Source organism: Fusarium keratoplasticum, chromosome 13, assembly GCF_025433545.1.
Source record: "Fusarium keratoplasticum isolate Fu6.1 chromosome 13, whole genome shotgun sequence".
In the NCBI taxonomy this organism is placed as follows: Eukaryota; Fungi; Ascomycota; class Sordariomycetes; order Hypocreales; family Nectriaceae; genus Fusarium; species Fusarium keratoplasticum.
The window spans coordinates 358,766-378,923 of NC_070541.1; the positions used below are offsets into that span (position 1 = coordinate 358,766).

Genomic DNA, 20,158 nt, shown 5'->3' on the forward strand with positions numbered 1-20,158 from the left:
TGTCGAGACGGTGTCCGTTCGCTTGCCCAGGACACGACAATTTTGTCAATGATGAGTCTCAAGCACTGCGACGGTTACACGAAGGAAAGATTTTCACCCAAGGTCTTTGGTCTCGCTCCCATTCTTCCCTACCACACACGCCCACAACGTCACACGTGATCACACACCACAAGGGGTTTTTGTCACACATACCTACCAGCCCTACGGATATGACGGCCCCGCCGATCCGGAGGCGTGTGACAGCCAAGTCCAAGGTCATTGGAGAGCGGTGGCTCTCCTGGTCGAGGCCCTTGCGCAGATCAAGCCAGACCTGGAGACAGTCATGGAAGAGCCTTCTGCATCGTAGGAGACAGCAGTAGAGATAATACTTGCCCGAGCTCATCGTACCGTGCATTGTTCATGTGCTTAACCGAGGCAGCTGAGCAGCTGCTGATTTGATCAAGAACGATGGGAAAAGGCAACAGGACACGTGGCGTGCGTACCGGATGAGAGCTGCCTGAAATTGGAACGTCTTTGCTAATTTGCCCGTATAATAACTCGTCTAGACGTAAAAAATACCAGGGGGCTCCTGGACTCAGCCTCTCACGCAGCCAATCATAACAATGTCCCCTTTTAGCACGCATCGAGAATCAGCAGACGGTGCCGAGGTCCGAAAAATACGAGATTACGCGCTAAGAAGGGGCCAGCTAATGGTGCAATAGGAAACAGCGCACGCGATCCTTTGCGAGTCGAGACTCTTTCAGCCTAAAACGTCTCATCTCAGAGTGTGGCAGAGGCCAGGTCTTTTTGACCGTTGCTCATCCTACTCGCGGCATCTCGGATGATCGCATGCTCCCGGATCTCGTATACTTAGGGGGGGAAGGGGGGAGAGAGAGAAAAAAAAAAAAAAAAAAAAAAAAAAAAACCAATTAATTACAACCAGGGGCCCAGCGACTCTCCACATTCCTTCTCCGCGTTTTTTTTTTCCTACCAAAGAGATCATGTTACATCAATCTTGGACCCTGAACTGAATCTTTCAAGTATCGTTTGTTTCACTCAGTGCAACGACGTCCGCTCTCTTTCATCTTTTTTCGCCTGGCCTTGACGGCCTCTTTTTCTTTTTTTCTTTCTTTTTTTTCCCCTACAGTCACCATGATCCAAACACCGGCATGGTTTTTGAGGCTTGGCTCTCGTCTCGCCAATCGCCAAGTTGTCTTTACCTTTGCTGCTTTGGCCATCCTTGAAGCAAAACTCGCACACATCCACAGCCATCGGTTTGCTGTCGCACCAAATCGATTACTGTCTTATCTCGGCTCATTCTTTCTTCAAGACATACTTCTCCTAATTCTCATCAGACTCCTCCTCGATCATTGGGTACCGAGGGCCTCGGTACCATACTTCCTCAGCACTGCCGTGACTGGCGTGTTGATCTTTTACAATGTCGCTCTTGCTACCGCATCCGTCTCCTTCTATCTCGTCTCTGGATCCGAAATTCACTGGCGAAATATCAACCTTGTCTCTGACCCCACATCCAGGGCCATCGTGCTCTCAGGCTTCGTCACCTTTACCCTCGTCGTGTCGGCCTCACTCTTCCTAAGCTGGCTGCTCCAGAACATTTGTTACAAAGTGTTTGGATGGGGTGCTGATATCTCCAACTTCCCCTTTACTTTGGCGGGAAAGAGTTTGAGTCGCTTTTTGAGGAACAGAATTAGCTACGGCCGGATCCCCGAGCCCGATGCCGTTGATAGCTCGGATAATCGATACTCTGACGGAGACGACGATTCGAGCCACGACTCTTTTTTCGACCTTGAGAAACCTCAGACGGCATATTCGCGACTCTCAGCAAGGATACACAATGCGTCCGGGATTTCTCTACCACCATCCACCGTCAAGCGCATCGTACACAGCATACCATATGTCGCCTGGTCTCTCTTTCTCCTTGCTTTGGCTGTCTTGTCGCTTCAAAGACCAAGCGATCGATCCCTTGTCTTCCTCTCGTGGACTGCCGGACTCTTGCCGTTCATCGATTTTTCTTCCACCTCGCCACTCCTAGACCAACTGCCTTCTCATTACGGGGTGGGCATTCAACGCCAATGGGATGGACGATCAGCCCTCAGTGAACCGCCAATGCTCAGCTGGCTACCCAAGGGCGAGCCCTTGGTTGGATTTGAGGATTGGTACGCACCCCAAGAGATGCACTACAACTCAGCCGCGGACCCCTTGAAGATATCCAACCTCAACCAACCCTTGATAGAGTCTCTGCGCGACAAGTTACAAGATGTCCCGGTCCGCCATGTGATTTTATTTCTCCTCGAAAGCACCAGAAACGACGTGTTCCCCATCAAGAAACATGGGCCCATCTGGAACCGATTTCAGGACTCGTACCCTGATCATAAGATCCCTCAGGAAGCCATTGAGAGGCTATCGACATTGATGCCTACCGCAAATTATATCACTGGCGACTATGATGATGGTTTCGAACACGGCGAGAGGCCTAAGCGTGGCGGTCCCCGGTTCACGAATGCTCACACAACTGGTACCTATACGCTGAAGAGCTTGGTCGGTACGATTTGCGGGTTAAACCCCCTCATCGCCGACTTCAATCTTGATTACAAGCGTCATATCTACCAGCCCTGTCTGCCACATATCTTCGAAGCTATGAACAAAGTCACGGACACAGCCGAGTCGGGTTCTAAGTGGAAGTCCTACTTCTACCAAGCGGCGACCATTCATTACGACAATCACGATAAGCTCATGGCTGCCATTGGCTTTCCTGAGCAAAACACCATTGATCGGGATTGGCTCCGGAGCGAGAATGCTTCACACGGTGCTGTTCACCTCGAAGACATCAACTACTTCGCCTTTCAAGAGGATCCCCTCGAGGATTATATCCGTGACATCTTTGTCAACGCTGAGGAGACAAACGATCGGGTGTTTCTCACACATATCACAAGTACAAGTCATCATGGCTATGGTCTACCTGTCAATGAAACATCTACCCCATTCGGCAAAAACGAGGCAGAGACACTATCTGATTATGTCAATGCTGAAGCCTATGATGATAGATGGATCCGCAAAGTTTTGGATCTACTGGATGAGCAAGGGGTGGCTAATGAGACGCTCGTAGTCTTCCTTGGAGATCATGGCGTCTCATTAGTCGAGAACGATAAAGCATCCCCTTATTATAACCCCAGCATAGGCGCCGATCATGTTCCTCTGGTGCTTTCACATCCTCGACTACCAGCGTTCGATGTCCACGATGCTGTTTCGTCCATCCAGGTGCTACCTACAATTCTTGATCTTCTTCTCGAGACTGGATCGCTCGACAACAGCAGTCGGCAAGTTGCAGAGGATATCGTTCACAATTATGAAGGACAATCCCTCCTGCGACCGCAACAGCTGAGCGATCAAGGACTGTGGCAATTCACTGTCGTCAATCCCGGGCGAGCTATGCTTGGCGTGCGTGACGCCCGACATCCCGAGCGCCATCTTGTTGTCCCTCTTATCGACAATGTAGAGTGGCGGTTAAGTAATATCACAGCCGATCCCTTGGAAAAGGATGGTGTACAAGCCTTTGACTTCATCTCATTTTTGCAAAGCGTGGAGGCGAAATTTGGCCCTGAGTGGGCTCAGTGGGCAGAAGAGGGTGCATTCACTACTCGTTGGCATGTTCAGGATAATAGTAAGCGTTGGCGTTATGAGCGCAATCCGAAAGTTCAGGAGAAAAAGGATCAATGAAGAGCTCTTTGTTTTCAATATCATGTACAATACGGACTCTGAAGGTTGCATTCAATGGCGTTATACAGCTGTACGGCATGGTTTACTTTCTTTCATTTGGAACATGACTTAGCAATGCCATTTGTTCATAATCAAGGATGATTTACTTCCCAGCTCTCGTGAGTCTGTATGAAATGATTTTTAGGCTCTAGCATCAATGACGTATGCTCTGTTATCACTAGATGCTGAATTACCATGAGATGCTGATTGAGAGAATGCCTGCACATTTATGGAAGCACAGGTTGAAATGTGGAAATGTGAAAACCTTGTGATCCTTGACAATGTGGCCATGATCTTGAACTATATTACGCCATCTGATCTTTCACCTGAAGGTCTCAGGCAGTTACGGCTTGTCGGGGAAGAAGATTGAGGGTCCGTCGGGCCATCTGTATCAAAACTTTGTCATGATAATTATGAGTTAATTACCTCGGATGCCTATGAACCATGTTTAATTAATAATCTCTGGTGTTCTCAAAGTTATAGAAGCAAATTCTAACAACACAATACCTCAACATGATCCTTGCTGCCTGCCGCTCTCGCTGTCCCTTTGGAGGAGAGCGCAAAACTTATCCCGGTCCCAGCCCCGCCCCTCGTCGTCACCAGACCACCCGCCCTGCCTCATAATGGCCACCAGCTCTAGAAACCGCTACTTACAGAGGGCGAAGAAGTCGGCGGGCCGGTACACGTTAATGCCAGAAAATCCGTCCCGCCACTTGTTAGCGGGATCGTGGTTGAACCGGTCTCGCGTGGCGTTGAGCTCCGGTTCAGGCTCGTCGTGCTCCCCGTTCGGATCACCCCACCCCAGTAAACGTAGCCGTCTTCAGTATCAACAACGACAAAGTATCCGTTCCGGCCGACGGTCGTGGCGTGAAGGCGACCTGCGACGCGTCAAAGTCGGGGTATGGAAGTTGACAGAACAGTGCCACGGCCTGGTCGTTCATCTGAAGATGGGCCAAGGTGCCGTGGTTGATGGACGGCCAGCCCCCTGCAGGTGCGCATTGCACAGTGACATCCCAGAACGTGCGAGAGCGGAACTCGTAGTAGTCAGTTAGTAGGCGGACGAATTCATTCTGATCAAACGCCATGGTGACATGGAACGGGTCAAGACGCTAAGTTGGGAGGATGGGAGTCCAGCTCAGGGAGAAATGGCGGTCCACTGCGACCCGTCTGCAATCCCACGCTTTGCTCCAGGGGTTTTTATTCCCTGTACCTACTGGTCAGGGGTAACTAACGCTGAACACCTTCCAACAGCGACTCCAGGGTGTTTGCAAGCAGGACATGATATCATGAGATATCCTTGCATTTTATGCAGCGACCAAATATATAGACCGTACTGTAGGGGTTAGAATTATTATTAAGTTCTTCAACGGGAAGAAAGCTACCTACATAATTAGGAGTACATCGCCACAAACCGTCAATTATTTCTCATCATTGTTGATGTTTGCGTATCAAGACCGCTTTCTAAGAGTTCCAATCCCCAAAGCCCACGTGTAACTCCTTTCGCCCTTCGCATAGTACGACTCTCAAGGCCCTGCAACACATACGTATGTCTCAGACTCAAGATTGCTGCAATCCTTCCCACTGGCGGGACTCCACTTCAAAAACTGTGCAAGAGTGATCTTATTGTAATTCGAGATGCCCTGGCAGATCGTTGTAGTTCGAACCTCGTGGAACTTGGCGCACCCGTTGACCATTCCGGCCTGGGTAGGTGTGGGCATGACAACACCGCCGACGGGCTTAGCTCTGGTAAGGGCTAATGACGATCCCCCAACGACTCCAACACAAGCGCAGCTTCCTAGACAAGGATTGGAGCAGGCCGAGTTGATGCCCTTGTTCCATTTTTCAACATTGGTCATTGTGATTTTGCTGTAATCTACGATGCCCTGGCACATAATGGTGCTCCTGATGATATGGAATTTGTTAAAGTTGTGCGCTATGCCGGGCCGAATAGACTTGGGTATTGAAACTCCGTTTCTAGGCTTTGTCGTCGTTGGCTGGACTGTGGTGGTCGGCCCAGGAGTCGATCCGATCACACTTGCGCGTAAGCATAGGCATCTAACCATAGGTTGACGCAGGCCTTGTCGACCTCAGGATTCCGCTTGAAGAAATCAGCTAGCGCGAACTTGTTGTAATCGGCAATACCCTGGCAGGTCGTCTTCTCCCCGATGATGTGGAACTTGTTGCAGTTATTGATTATGCCTGACTATGTGGTCTGCGGCGTCTGGATTCCGTTACCTGCCGGTGTCGTTGTGGCCGCCCTGGCTGTGATCGGGGCTTGAAGCCAATGGCGCTGATATAGGCGTACGTGCAGCCCTAAATGCTGGTGTATCCGGTGTTGAGATAGCTTGAGGAGACGATATCGACAGCACGGATGCCGTACTTGGCAATGGTGGCTCACGAGTCACGCCCCTCGACGAGATGGAACTTGTTGCAGTTGCTAGCGACATCCTTGTGGACCGGCGCCGGGGTTTTGATGCATTGACCATGGTAGTCATCTGTGTAAGTCCAATAATGGTTACGCAAGCGTACGTATCGTTCCACTAATTGGTACATCAGTGGTCAGGGACGTCCCCATCTGAAAGGTCGATAGCAGCATCAATGACACGACGCTGGCACATGGCAAGCTCGAGAACTACCTTGACACGGTCGACTACCACAAAACTAGTGTCATGTTTGCGAAGACCAGCGAGACCCTCGAGGGCCTCTTTATCTGCCAAACCCGTTGGTCTTTTGAACGGATCACGGCAGCTCATGGACGATCTCACGGGCACTACTGGCACCATGCATCCTAGTAGCTATGCTACGACTGAGCTTTGTATTGGATAGGATAGAGAAAGCCACGGAATATCGTCAAAGACAACCCAACGATCGCCAAGTCGTTGTTGTTTAATCCAGGAAACGTGTGAGGTAAGAGTTTACTGCCTAAATGAATACGAGCATAGGGTCGAGGTCTCGTGTACTTGATTGTGACTATATCTTTATCCGTTATTACCACTCTCATATAAGATTGGTTGAAATCCCATCGTCCATTCCAACCATGGCAGCTCTGAGTCCTATGAATGTGAGGATACCTGTTGTCTGCTCTCCGAGCTAGACAGGCTAGAGGTCTGTAACGCAAACTATTAATTTATGATTGATTAGATTTGATCTGATATCATCAGACTTGTTCTTTTGACAATGGAGCCATCCTTTGCCATCTTCGTTGGACGTAGATGTACAGAAGCAGTCGCCCTTGGAGAAGGAAGTCACGTGCCATTGCTGTGGCGCAGTGCGTCCCAGGCTTCACGTGATGAGCCGGCCTTGATTGGCGGCAAAAGGTTGTCATCGGCACGGCTCTGTAATTGGACAGAGCTAATTGCCAGAAGTCACTTTGTCTCAGGCGCTGAAACATCCCCTGAAGAGCGCTGTAATTATAGCACTACCTGTCCACGAAACAAAATCAAGTTGGCCACGGCGGGAATGAGAAATACTCTCCTATTTTTGAACATCGAGGCTCCCAAGTGAACTAGAAGAGTTGCTCATGCGTATGTATGCCAGTTAAAGGATCTCATTCCTGCATTCCATAGATGAGAGTAGGGTAAGGCAACGACGACTCTAGGCCTGCATGAAAATGTAGATTGTAGGATGCCGTTCATTGCGGATTGATTCAGGCGTTGAGTTTGTCGACGTAATATGGGGCACTTGGGAGAGACCATGAGACGGTGCTGGAAACAATCACGCCTGGTGTGGCAGCTATGTCAAGCACATGGAACCAAGGTATTCAATGAGATAATCTGATTGACGCCTACGAAGTTGTTTACAGCTATTCGTCTGAAGAATCCCCAAATAACCAAAGATACAATTAGTCGTTTTTACTTCATTCTTCGGAATTCTGTTCTTTCATTACTGATGTCCCCAATAGCCAAAACCACAGTTATCCGTACATGACGGACTTTAAACCTAATTGCTTCAAATGCCAGAGGTGGTGCGTGTCTTGTTTGGCATTGGAATTTTGGCGTCCAAGATGATTTCCGTACTCTATGGTGTGAGCTCATCCTACAGCTTCCCTAAAATGAGAAATTCCCCCCTAGCACGAGGAGGTCTATTCCCATCCGCGTGAGCTAAGTTGAGCTCGTCTCAGTCAGAAGCATCCGAAGGTTAATAAACATTTCTATCCACGTTCTCAAGGCAAAATAATACTATTATAGATCCTAGTCGAGCTGGGTATATAGGCACTTCGGGGGATGCTTAACATTAGGCCTTGGTTATTTGAAGAAATTTTATTACTACTTTAACTCACTGCCCCAGAATAACACCAGGAGCATCCAGGCCTGCTTATACTACTACCGGAAAAGTGTAACATAGATTGAATTTCAGGCTTCTGGTATCACAATGAGCTATGTACACGCGTTCAGGGAGCCAGGCCCGGTAATTAATACCATAGACTCGGGCATTGTCAAAATGTGGGAGCTTTGCAACGACGGAGTAAGTCTAAAGTAAAGTTTCAAGTCGAACAGTGTTTAGACCGCTTTTGTTTTCTGGGATGGGGTTTGCTGGCCGCATCTACATGCTCAACCTAGATATGACATACTCCCTCCAGCATGAGATGCCTGCCATCAAGGCACCAGGTCCAGCTAGGCTCAATGTAGCGAGTGAAGCCAACCCCCCAACAACAGCCTGCTTTGTTCCCACATATCCGAGTGATCGCAATTCCCATGCGGTATATAACGAGTATACAAGACCTGAAGCTGCGCTGATGAAACCAATGTTCACAGCAGGGGGCAATACTTGGGAGAGACCTGACTCGGTCCATCTTCCAAAGACATGCTCGGCGGCAGCGGATGCGAGTTTCGTGGCAACTGGAATAGCGACGCAGAGGGTGAGAGTAGTGCCGTAAGCCAGCTTGAGAGGAGGTATATCATCATTCTTGTAGAATTGAATCTCAGACTCAGTGGCAAAGTCAAGGGGCTTGTCGGTCTTGTCTTGAGCATCCTGATGTGCGGTCGTCTTGTTTTTCTTGGCACGGACTGTACTAAGTCCTTCGGTAAAGGCCACACAAAGTAGTGGGAATGCTCGCCAAACATTACCGATATGGCTCCTGATCTCCGTATCTGGAATGGGTAATAACGCTGCCACTGTTGGCGCGATGTAGCCGAGGGCGACAGTTGGAATGATGGACTGAGCAACGACGGGCTGAACTGGTCTGGCTGTGGTGGACTGGGTTGAAAAAAGGACAGATGATAGGCAGAAGAGAGGAAGCACTGAGGCTGGCCCAGCTATGGTGTATATGATCGAGTAGGCCCTTGTCCTTTTTCACGTCAGTTACTGGACCACGGTAATATGATCAGAGGGGTTCAAACCAAGATAGGGGGTTGAGGGAATTTCCATTGCGGGAACCCTCAATGAGCCACGTGGAGAGAGTCGGTATCAAGTTGGAAACAAGACTTGCCCTTGGGCTCTGTCCTGTCAACTTGGCCAACATGCCCCCAGCGCCCCATTGCTGAAGGGTGCTGAAGATGACTCCTGTCCCAGCACCAATGTTGCTCTCTCCAAGGGCGACGCATACCAACGCCCCAAGGCTGCTGGATGCGAGCACCCATGGCGCTCTGCTGAGGAGACCGCCCTTGATGGGCTTTGCTGGCAGTTCATCTTCAAACGGGACAAAGTGAGGTCGCTGTGGGACAGGAATACCTTCAATCCTAGGAGCGGCGGCGCAAATCGGGACCACGACGTCGGCAAAGGCGGTTGGGCCAAAAAGCGGAAGGATACGCTTCAGCAGCTGAGGGGCAAGTGGGAATCGCTGGCTAACCATCATTTGAAGCATGTGCGCTTGTTGAACCAGGCGTTTGGAACGCTCGTAACGGAGAGTATGAACTTCTGCGAGTGCGGTTTCGACTTGAGTACCAGAGAGACCTTGAGGAGTCGACCTCAGTTGCCGCAAAAGAGCATTCACCAGTAGAGCTGCGGACTCTATTGCCCCATTCCCTCCTTGACCAGAAGCTGGATCGATCTAGGATAACCCGTTATTAGCCAAAGTGTAATGTGGGACATGCGTGCCAATATTTACCTTGTGAGCCGAATCACCTATGGTAACGATACGCTTGTAGTGCCAGCGATCAAAGACATATTCCTCAAGTGGGACCAGCGTCGACATGATTTTCTTATCGTAGAGGTCGCCAAAAGTCAAGTCCTCAGTGACGGGGTCACCACGGCGCGCCCCTACCAGTACTTCTTCGTCGGCCTTTGAGTATTTCGGAATATCCCGGCCGTACTTTGTCTCAGGGAGACCGTCGAATAGGAACCAGTAGACGCGATCTTTTGGAGCCGCTATGACCAGATAGGCGTGATCTTGCCCCAACACCATCTGTTGACTTCGGCTGCCGTAGCAAGAGGGCCTGTTCGAGATTCCAAATATACACCTGGTCGAGACCGGAACCTCTTGATGATAACACGTCAGTAGTAAGCAAGGCAGCATGTGCAGTGATACGTACGTGAGTTTTCATCCTCGGAGAAGTACCCAGGGCTCTGTTCCTTTCCAAGACGCCACATTTCGTCCCTCACTGCGCTATGAATGCCGTCGGCACCCACAACAATGTCACCCTCGTACAGGGAGCCATCCTGGGTATAGGCCTGAGCCCCGTCCTCGGTCAGTTCAAGGCGAGAAACTCGTTTCTTGGTCAGGACTCGATCTTTGTGCTTGAGATTGTTGTACAAAATTTGAAGAAGCATCTGCCGGTCGATGAAGATTGAGGGATATCCGACTCTACTCTTGTGATTAGTCAAGCGGTCGGCAATAATTGCATTCAGAGATTGTTACTACCTCTTCTCAAAATGGACTGATAAGCTGGTCTCGGAGTTGGCAGTGAGCGGAACCCCGTCGGATCCTCGCATGCTGCCAAGGGTGTAGCGACACTCTCCAGCAATGTCAAGGATGGGCTCAAAGCACCCTAGTTGGTCGAGAATACGGAAGCCGTTGGGAAGGATGCCGATGCTGGCACCGACTTGGGGCGCTATATGTGGGTAGGCTTCAAGAAGGACGTAGTCTATATCGAATTGCTCGAGCATGTTGGCCACCGACAGGCCAGCAACACTGCCTCCCACGATGATGACTTTGAATCCCATGATTTAGAATGGGCCGAATGGTTGTTGTTTGGTAGTTTGATCAACATTCCCAATCGGCCTGCCAGAGGATGGTATTATAGCAAGTCGCAAATATTACAAAGCGGCACTTGGCGGCTTCTCAAAATACCGGGTTGTCTAAAGTGGGCATGCTCCAATTTAGTTACGACGTTGAAATGCAAGGGGTTTGCACTAACTACCCCTGGTCAACATTGAGTTTCCATGCTTCCACGTCGATACGGCATCGGAAGTTATTTTCATCACCGATTGATACCCACATCCTTGTGGAGATAAGCCAAGTCCTCCTTGAAGGTCAACCATCCTTGGTGTAGTTGCCGCAAATCGTAATGTGGATCATGGGTAAGAATGGTTAGCAACCCTCATCATAGCCGGTTGACCACTCGCTACGGGACTGGACGCATCCCGTGTCGCCGACGACAGAAATGTTATCCTGATGCGTATCAGAGTCTGAATGAGTAAGCTCGTGCTGCCAGGGGGTGGTCTCAGATGGACATGCGGTCATAAATTATGCCCTACAATGGTCTTCCCTGCCGGATAAAGGTTTATCATTAACTGATTCCCTTAAGGCCAGCGCCTATCAATAGCTCTACGGTTCATTATTACGGGCGGGGGTTTTATTTGCAGACGTCCTTAAACACAATACATTGCTCTTGCCATGGTTTGGAAGCACACACTGACTATCGCCTAACAGCCAGCAGTGGCCTCTATGATGGATTGCTAATTCCTATTCTCGAATGTTTCAGGTTAAAGGGAAGTTCAGGCACACGACACGTCGTCTGCACTATGAGAGCTTGCAGTGGCCCTCGGAAGATATTTTATCACTCACTTCTAGTTAACAGCACGAAGTCGGCTGCAGGTGTTGGCTCTTTCATGCTAGACTGGGTACTTCACGTTAGTTGTTGGTAGTCCGACATAATGTCTTCTTTATTATAGTTGAAGCCCGACCCTTGGTGGGATAACTGAGCCGGAAGACCGAGACGACTCGGGAGAGACGGTCTAAGCAGTGATGGTGTTCTACACCAGGAGGCCTACCAGAGTACAGAAACTAACGTTAGGGTCTAAGGCAGAGAATTCTATAGGGGCGCAAGGAATAGAATTATGGTTTCCAACACTTGACCTTTCTAGGTTCTACAGTGCTCATAGTGACGATTGTGGTGCATCGTGGGAATCCATTGTAACGGCAGCCAGCTAGACACTTCCGGACTTCGTGGCCTCATTTTGGGCAACAGGCACAAAGTCCCAGTGGTACGCTGGTAGGTGCAACTCAACAATGGTTCAACTCCTCAGCAGAGATGATAGATTCCCTGTGGAAGCCATCACAGGATTAGGCTGGCCCATCACTTATTAACGTGACTGTTTCATCGGCTTGTTATCCTGCCCGTGGTCACCTTATCAAGCCACAAAATCGTTGTTGCTCTCATCGATTGCGACGCCAAAGGAGGCAATCAGTCACAACAGTAAGGCCTCACAGGACAAAGAAGAGGATTGTGATTCGGGTAATTAGTTTAAAACTGTATATGTGTTAAATGTCTACACTCGGCCAGGTTAAAGGTACTCGGCACAAACGAGGTCGCCGCCCAGGTCCATGACCTCCCTAATCGTAGCGTTAGGTGCAATACCAGCCATCCAAAGATTGTGGTTGAGTGTGGTAACGTTTCCATCATCTCCATCGTAGAGAAGAAAGGCATCACTTGGGTATTCCATGCCGTTGGATTCGAGGAAGCTATCATAGGGGACGTTGCGTCCGCCCATGTCTCTGAGGCGGTTCTCCAAGTCGTCTTGCTGCCACTGCCACCAGAGACGGTCATGGTAACTATGGTGTAAGAAGAAGAGCGGGTCGCCGGGGCTCGCAATCTGATCGGCCATCTGTGTAAGGAATTGTCAGTTTCTCAACCATCTTCAAGAGTCCAGACCATGGCTATCGAACGTACTATGCCCCCCACAGCAGCGTGCCCGGCGATGTGGGGTCTGAAGATGTAGCATTCGAAAGCATCCACGTAGTTGGTCGTATTTAGACACTCGTCGATGTACACCTGCTGGCCATTCTGGAAACCATCCGGGCTGAATTCACGAGTCAGGCACTCGTTCACATTCTTCGAGGTCGCGTTGAGATGTAAGGTGAGGTTTGCGAAGGGCCCGTCGTTGACGCAATTGTCGCCTTGCCCTCCGAATCCAGTGTCGGGGTCAAAGACGACGGATTCGTTGAGAGCCTTAAGGTCACGAACCTCATCCCAGTATGGCTGGCCTCCTTTGTAGCCGCACTCGGATTGCAGAAGGTACTCATGGACTCGCATGTAATAGCGATGCCAAGGTAGGAAAGCACCCTGCGATTGCGTTCAGCACTGGCTCGTCATCTAGGAGGCCGACGTCATGGAATTCACATACCACGTTATGGATGACATTGGCCTGAGCAATGTGTGCCCAGTCAAGTTCATCCCATCGGTTTACCGCACCCTCAACTCCGAGTTTGGCAGGCTTGGACATGAGGCAAAGCTCAGCGTCGATGTAGGCAGTCTTTTCATTGTCGGTCAACGTGTGCCTGCCCGCTGTCAGCCGGCTCTAGATGAGGAGTCTCTGGCTTTGAACTCACCAAGCCTTTCGCTGCGTCTTAGTGGTGCATGTAGTATTCCATACCGCTGCCGCGCTTGCATTGCCAATAGCGAAAAGAGAAAGATAGGAGCTTAAAGAAGGCATTTCTATCAAGTCGATAAGCGAGTGGTGGGTGATGTTGTAACGAGTGACGTGAGAAAACGAGTGTAGAAAAAGCACAAAGAAGGAACTAGGAACTCGATCAGATGTATAGGGCTAATGGAAAATCTATCTTTGTTGTTCCTTGGGGTATTTATAATGTCTAGGCAAGAGGTCGCAGCAATCCATCCCAAGTCTCGCCAGCGTGGAAGTTTAAGAAATTGGTTCTAGGCGCGTCAGCAAGGCCTGTATTACGTAGACGTAGTCCGATCAAAGTACTGAACTCCATAAATACGAGGGCCAGGCGAGTGTCCACTAACGGCATATAGACCAACGACCTACTCTTGAGCATGTTTGACTTCCTTTTGCCATGCGAGGCTTGCTGGGATGTTACATTACACCTCCGGCTCTCGTTGACAGGCCAGCCGGCAGAAGCATTGAGGCTGAGAAAAGAGTTAGGAAGCGTAAAATTAAAGCATATGGTAATTTCCGTTCCACTTTCGAGGTATCATCCGAACAATGCGAGCTCACCTCAGCTTTTTTTTAGGTTTTATCAACCACACAGCCCCGTCCAAGAATATCAGCTCAGGGATGTATGTCCCTGACGAACCAAAACTCAATCCCACGAGCTTCCTATTACTAAGCGGACACTACCCATGCACTAGCCAGCTAGACAACTAACTTAGTGCTTGGCCGTGGAAGGCTCACGATGCATGCTGAGGATCTCTGAATCTGTAAACTTGATAATCTCCCAGTCTTCAGCAGAGGGAACCACCTGGCGGCGTTCGAGATTGACATAATGGCTGCTGTAACCCGCAGGCGTGTTATTGTAGAAGTTAGTATATTGGTTGTTTCCGTAGGTGACAATGGCATCTTCCTGGAAGCTGGCACCCTTGATGATGACATCCCCTTGCAGGTCCAAGGCAAGATCTGATTGAGAAGTCTCCGTGGTTGTCGGAGCAGAAACTGCAGCCCAAAGGCCTAGACAGGAAAAAGAGAAGAGGTTAAGGAGCATGGTGACCGTTGGATCTGACGAATCCTTGATGGCTGGCGAGTCTTTGGCATGAAATGGGTGGTTTTATATTTCAGTCTTCACTTCTGATATAATGCCCGAGGGCGAGAAGCAAGATACTGATAAGTTGCCTTGCGCCATCATTTCAAAATGATAAGTGCTCTCGGCCCATGTGTTCCCGAATCGCGCAAAGTGGTATTGATCTCCTCGCCCATCTTTCGGCTGGGCTACCCAACACTATAGGACTAGATCGCGTGTCAAACATGGGGAAGATCTCGGCGGTGATGTGGATTTACACGACTGCAGCAGTCGCTGGAAGCGTCGGGTATATTCTGGGGATATATATCTCGGTACTTAGAAACTTGAGCATTTTCACATGGAAGACAGCGATGCTCCCATGAACAATCAACCTCTCGCCATGGAAATCCACGGCAATATACCAAGCCTAGTTTCCCGGCGCCGGTTGGAGGGGTCACGGGCAGGCTTTCGTGGTGGGGCTATGGTGCCCTGGGGCGTGACAAACTGCGAGTCTTTTCATCCGAAAAAGATGGAAGTCATGAAATTTCCTCGCGGCAAGCCCTGGACCGCCCTGGTACGTCGTCATGGTGATGTCGTATGATGAGACATCACAAGACGCTGGCTCGGCATCTGGCTTCATAACAGACATATCTATGGGGATTTGTCAACACGTGACACAGGCTGCTGCTGAGTGCCTTGCGGAGGGTCGTCACTCGTCAGGGCACGTGCCGAGTCGATCCGGCTCCACGACGCTGAGGCATGGTACCCGGGCTTCCACCCCTCAGTCGCAACTTCATGACTGATTGCTGAGGACCATGATATAATATCATCATGTTTATCTCACAGGAAACGGTGGTCATATCTACCCTTTGTCTGTCGTGCAGTCACTGCTATTGATGAAGCTTCTTTCATTGCCAAGGGGAAATGCAATGACATTGACCCTTTCGTCCAGAGTCCCCCGTCAGCTGAACCTTACGGGCTCGGGCTTGAGATTCTCCATTGTGGGGACCAATGAGTCTTGGCATGCTTAAGTTCTAAGCCTCAATGACCCGACGGCTCATTAATTTAATCTCATGTAGCTTATATTGTACCGACGGGTGAGAATCGATCAACAGAAACCTTTCGCTAACTGCTGATCTTGCCACATGGATACCATAATGCAATTGCTACCAATCACTCTTTGATTCTATTAGGCTCAAGGCTACGGGTAATTTTAAGCCAATGTTCAGTCCCTTTGATCAAGTACGCCCACCCTTCTTCGGGACGCGACCTGAACAACGAGTAAAGAAGTCTTTTGATCATTCTCCCCCCAAAAGCCGACATCGATTTCCACATACATGGCACTATACTTCTCGGGTAGCACCATCGCACTGTCACATCTCGCTCTCACAGCCAGCAACAAATACCTCCCCATCTCGGTCGCTTCTCGCCGACTATACTCTCAGCGCCGCGCTACACCTCGTTGCTCTATCCATCAATCCCGTCATTCAAGTCATAAAATCAGTACGCCAAACATGGGGTCGATTCAAACATCATCACCAACACGCACCTGTCTCAATCCCCCTCCGCTGGTAATGGGAGGGGCAGGCTTTAGTTACCAGCTACACCCCGAACCACAGTCCCTCCCGATCACCAAGATTCTCCGGCGCGCATTTGAGCTTGGTGTCCGTACCATCGACACCTCGCCTTACTATGAGCCCTCCGAGCAGCTTATGGGTGCTGCCCTCTCACACGCAGACATCCAGTCCAAGTATAAGCGTGGCGACTATGAGCTCATGACGAAGGTCGGCCGGATCAAAGAGAATGAATTCAACTACTCGCCAGACTGGATCCGCAAATCAGTCGCTCGGTCTCTGGAGCGTTTCCAGACCACGTACTTGGATGTTGTATTCTGCCACGACGTCGAGTATGTATCCGTCGATGAGGCCGTCACCGCCGTGGGCGTCCTCCTGGAACTCCAGCGCGCTTGTGTGATCCTCCGCGTTGGGATATCAGGATACGACATTGATGTCCTGGCAGAGGTTGCTAACACGGTGCGACAACGTTATGGACACCCCGTCGATGTTGTGCAAACATGGGCACAGCTTACACTCCACAATACACAAGTCGAGACACGTGGCTTCGAGCTGTTCCGTGCTGCTGGTGTAGATTCTGTCTATTGCTCAAGTCCGTTGGCTGTTGGTCTGTTGAGAAGTGGCGGCATTCCCACGGGCTTGACGGGCGACTGGCATCCCGCGCCAGGAGGCTTGCGAGCGGCCGCGGCTGAAGCTGCCAAGTGGGTAGAAAGGCATGGAAACGGAGAGTCTCTCTCGTCTGTTGCGTTGCAATATGCAATCCTGAAAGCTAGACAAAACTGCACATCTTCTTTCACAGTATCCACAATTACAGGTATCAGCACGTTGTCGGATCTGGAGCAAAACGTCGCAGCCGCCAAGAGGATACTAGAAGCGGCTCCTTTCACTTGTGACGAAGCGTCCGAGAGCTTACAGAGCTACAGCCAGCTTGACCAGCAGACTCTGGAGCGCAACGGGCCCCTGTTTGAGCGAGTTCGCTCGATCCTTGGGGAATGGATAGATTACGACTTCTCAGGCGGCAAAACCAAGGCGAAGGAAGAGGTTAGTCCCCCGAATGACACCAACGGTGCCAACAAAGACGCTGTTCAAGTGAGTGCGATGGAGAAGGATAGCTTGACACAGCCCACAGCGATTCAGGCTGCAGGATAGAGTGATGTAAGGGGTTGCGTATTCAAGGACTAGCAATACACGCGTTAGAAATTGGTGAATTGATATGCGATACATCTATATAATTCTCCGTTGTATGCAACCCGGAACTCGACAAAGTAGGCTTATCTAACTTGTGCTGTGTTTTCAAGAATGCTTCAAGCTACAAGCAAGACTCGGTGAGCGGATAATGGCTTACTGACTCGTATTGTACTGGTTCTTTTGCATTCTTCTGGCCATTATTTAACATAATTGGGCTGGGAATACAACCCCAAAGTCAATCTCTTTATTTACAGCCTTTATGTGTATAGAAAATTCACCACTTCTGCCGAAATGGATGAATTTTGTAGATTAATCCTGAGCCTAAAGGCACTATATTTCTATTTACTCACACCTAACGCACGTGTAGGAGAAAAACGACACTTGGCACATCTATAGCGTCTTAACTCGAGGTTGCTTAATCACCGTCCTTGCTTCCTCCGTCCTCCACCAACTCTTCTTCCCGCCTGGGTATTTGTATCTTTCCATACTTTTTGGAAGCATTTCCACGCTATAGCCAGGCTCCAGCGGAGTTACATAATAACCATTTTCGATCCTCGAAGGATGATGAAAATGCTCATGTAGATGATCTACAAATTCGAGCACGCTCCTTTTACCGCTAATAGCGATATAATCAACTGTGCTCAAATGCTGGGTATACTCAGGCAGACCAACACCGCCTGAATGGGGCACGATAGGGACACCAAACTTGCACGCGAGCAGTAGGATGGCGAGGACCTCGTTGACACCCCCAACTCGGCATGCGTCAGGCTGGATCACATCCACAGCACCCGCCTGAAGCAGTTGCTTGAACATGATACGGTTCTGGCACATTTCACCCGTGGCCACAGAGATTGGGCCATAGGGTGTGTCGGATAATCCCTTGCGGATCGCGGCGTGGCCCAGGATGTCGTCGGGAGACGTTGGCTCCTCAATGAACCATGGTTTGAACTCGGCCAAAGCTTGCATGTGCGTGATAGCCTCAGGAACAGACCAGACCTAGGCAGTCTCAAATAAGTAAAACGTCTTCTCGGTGCCATGATAATGAGGTGAACATACCTGATTGGCATCCACCATGAGCACATTGCCCATGTCATACCCCAGAACTTCCCGCGCAATCTTCAACCTCCTATAATCCTCTTCGAGATCCGTTCCAACCTTGAGCTTGAAATACTTGAAGCCCTGTTGTACACTCTCTTGAAGTAATCTCTTCATCTTGTCCTCGCTATAGCCTAGCCATCCTGCACTAGTCGTATACGCTGGAACAGCTTGGTTCTTCAAAGCTTCCTGGATCCTCTGCTCCTTACCATGTTGCGCAGCTCTGAGAATCTCGAGCGCATCATCAGGGGTTAAAGCATCTGAAATATAGCGGAAATCGATACACCGCACGACTTCTTCCGGCGTCATATCCGCGATCACGCGCCAGACAGGCTTGCCTAGCTGCTTCGCCCACAAGTCCCAGATGGCATTAACCAAAGCGCCGAGGGCAAGGTGGATAACGCCCTTCTCTGGACCGACCCAGCGCAGCTGAGAGTCTGAGGTCAAGTACCGCCAGGTCTTGCCCCAGTCGGCTGTAAGCTCAGAGAGATCCTTGCCCTCGATCAAAGGTGCAAGAAGGTCTATCGCACCACAGACAAGCTCATTGCCACGGCCAATCGTGAACGTCTACAATTACCGTTAGACAGACGTTCAAAACCCCCAAGGATGAGATTACTCACCATGCCATGGCCGGTAAGCCTAGGGTCGTCTGTTTCAAGGACGCAAAAAGCGGCCGAGTAGTCTGGAGATAGATTCATGCCGTCTGAGCCAGCCTTGTCTAGGGAAGTCTGCATGTCTCCCGTTAGTCACTCTTCTCCGTATACCTTGTAGCCAATGGAGCAGTAATACTTACAGGAAATCGCACATCATGTGACTTGATACTCTTGATGACCACCATGCTGCTATTTTGGCTTGAAATCACTGAGACTTTAGTATGGAGATGTTGTATTGTAGTGTAGAGTGTTCGACGGGAGGGTAATGATGAAGGGTAAGGGATATGCTTCTTCGTTGATCAGCTCCCTATTATTGGCATTGTTTACCATTATATACATCAGCAATTCTTGAGCCCAACGTTGTAATGCTGCGCCCATGTCCATGATGGATCCCCTTCTGAGACAAAGTGGAACTGAGAGAATCACATCCTGTATCAAGAGTCACGGTCAAAGCCCGATTGACCCAAGTTCTCGGGATACCGCGGTACAAAAGGAATATTCCTTTTACCCGACGGTTTAATGTAAAGGTCCCAGCGATGCTTGTCCCAACCCTGTCTGACTGATCGTTTTGTTGCCGTCGGTTCATTAGGCAAGCCAATCACCATTCATTCTTGCTCTCCTCTTCCCCCGCCTTGAGTGATGCTAAGCCATTTGTAGAATGCCCCGACGGATAATAACCGACTCTCCCAAGACTAAAATGGACTAGTCAAGTTGTCACGGGAATGTTTGCTACGTAATAAATAACCGATATCCTGACCACAATTACCCCACGGTTATTTGGTACATGTTTAGCTCCGCTCATCCATCAGGAGCTTCCCTGATTGCATGAACACGAACCGACATCCGATATCGCGAGGACCCTAATCAAGATGGATAGAGGGTACAGTGATGGGCACTCTCAGGCCGGTGGGGACAATGGATTCTCAGAAACACAGGGCGTTCAATCTTTCGGTGGTCGCAGGAGAACAAGACGCGCTTGCGACAGATGTAACGCGCTGAGGGTACGTTGCGATGGGCAAAAGCCGTGGTAAGTATTCTGATACCTATTGAGATAT

At 49.9% G+C, this 20,158-nt stretch overlaps 6 protein-coding genes across 6 annotated transcripts; 2 read left to right on the forward strand and 4 right to left on the reverse strand.

Annotated features, from left to right (window-relative positions):
- Positions 1 to 1,131: 1,131 nt before the first annotated feature.
- NCS57_01447400 (Sulfatase domain-containing protein) lies at positions 1,132 to 3,717 on the forward strand (the record flags this gene model as incomplete). Its single annotated transcript, XM_053064076.1, has 1 exon — positions 1,132 to 3,717. The coding sequence occupies one exon, from the start codon at positions 1,132 to 1,134 to the stop codon at positions 3,715 to 3,717; it is 2,586 nt and encodes an 861-aa protein (XP_052906359.1).
- Positions 3,718 to 4,547: 830 nt separating this feature from the next.
- Positions 4,548 to 5,612, reverse strand: NCS57_01447500 (uncharacterized protein; the record flags this gene model as incomplete). The annotated part of the gene is made up of 2 exons (XM_053064077.1): positions 4,548 to 4,790; positions 5,301 to 5,612. 2 exons carry the CDS (start codon positions 5,610 to 5,612, stop codon positions 4,548 to 4,550), a joined length of 555 nt encoding a protein of 184 aa, XP_052906360.1.
- A 2,686-nt stretch (positions 5,613 to 8,298) lies between these two features.
- NCS57_01447600 (uncharacterized protein) lies at positions 8,299 to 10,857 on the reverse strand (the record flags this gene model as incomplete). The annotated part of the gene is made up of 5 exons (XM_053064078.1): positions 8,299 to 9,043; positions 9,096 to 9,745; positions 9,803 to 10,173; positions 10,227 to 10,498; positions 10,556 to 10,857. The coding sequence occupies 5 exons, from the start codon at positions 10,855 to 10,857 to the stop codon at positions 8,299 to 8,301; spliced, it is 2,340 nt and encodes a 779-aa protein (XP_052906361.1).
- A 1,563-nt stretch (positions 10,858 to 12,420) lies between these two features.
- NCS57_01447700 (uncharacterized protein) lies at positions 12,421 to 13,569 on the reverse strand (the record flags this gene model as incomplete). The annotated part of the gene is made up of 4 exons (XM_053064079.1): positions 12,421 to 12,741; positions 12,789 to 13,199; positions 13,261 to 13,414; positions 13,466 to 13,569. The coding sequence occupies 4 exons, from the start codon at positions 13,567 to 13,569 to the stop codon at positions 12,421 to 12,423; spliced, it is 990 nt and encodes a 329-aa protein (XP_052906362.1).
- Positions 13,570 to 16,107: 2,538 nt separating this feature from the next.
- Positions 16,108 to 17,316, forward strand: NCS57_01447800 (Aldo-ket-red domain-containing protein; the record flags this gene model as incomplete). The annotated part of the gene is made up of 1 exon (XM_053064080.1): positions 16,108 to 17,316. One exon carries the CDS (start codon positions 16,108 to 16,110, stop codon positions 17,314 to 17,316), a length of 1,209 nt encoding a protein of 402 aa, XP_052906363.1.
- Positions 17,317 to 17,745: 429 nt separating this feature from the next.
- Positions 17,746 to 19,288, reverse strand: NCS57_01447900 (L-fuconate dehydratase; the record flags this gene model as incomplete). The annotated part of the gene is made up of 4 exons (XM_053064081.1): positions 17,746 to 18,351; positions 18,412 to 19,017; positions 19,071 to 19,178; positions 19,244 to 19,288. 4 exons carry the CDS (start codon positions 19,286 to 19,288, stop codon positions 17,746 to 17,748), a joined length of 1,365 nt encoding a protein of 454 aa, XP_052906364.1.
- Positions 19,289 to 20,158: the final 870 nt, after the last annotated feature.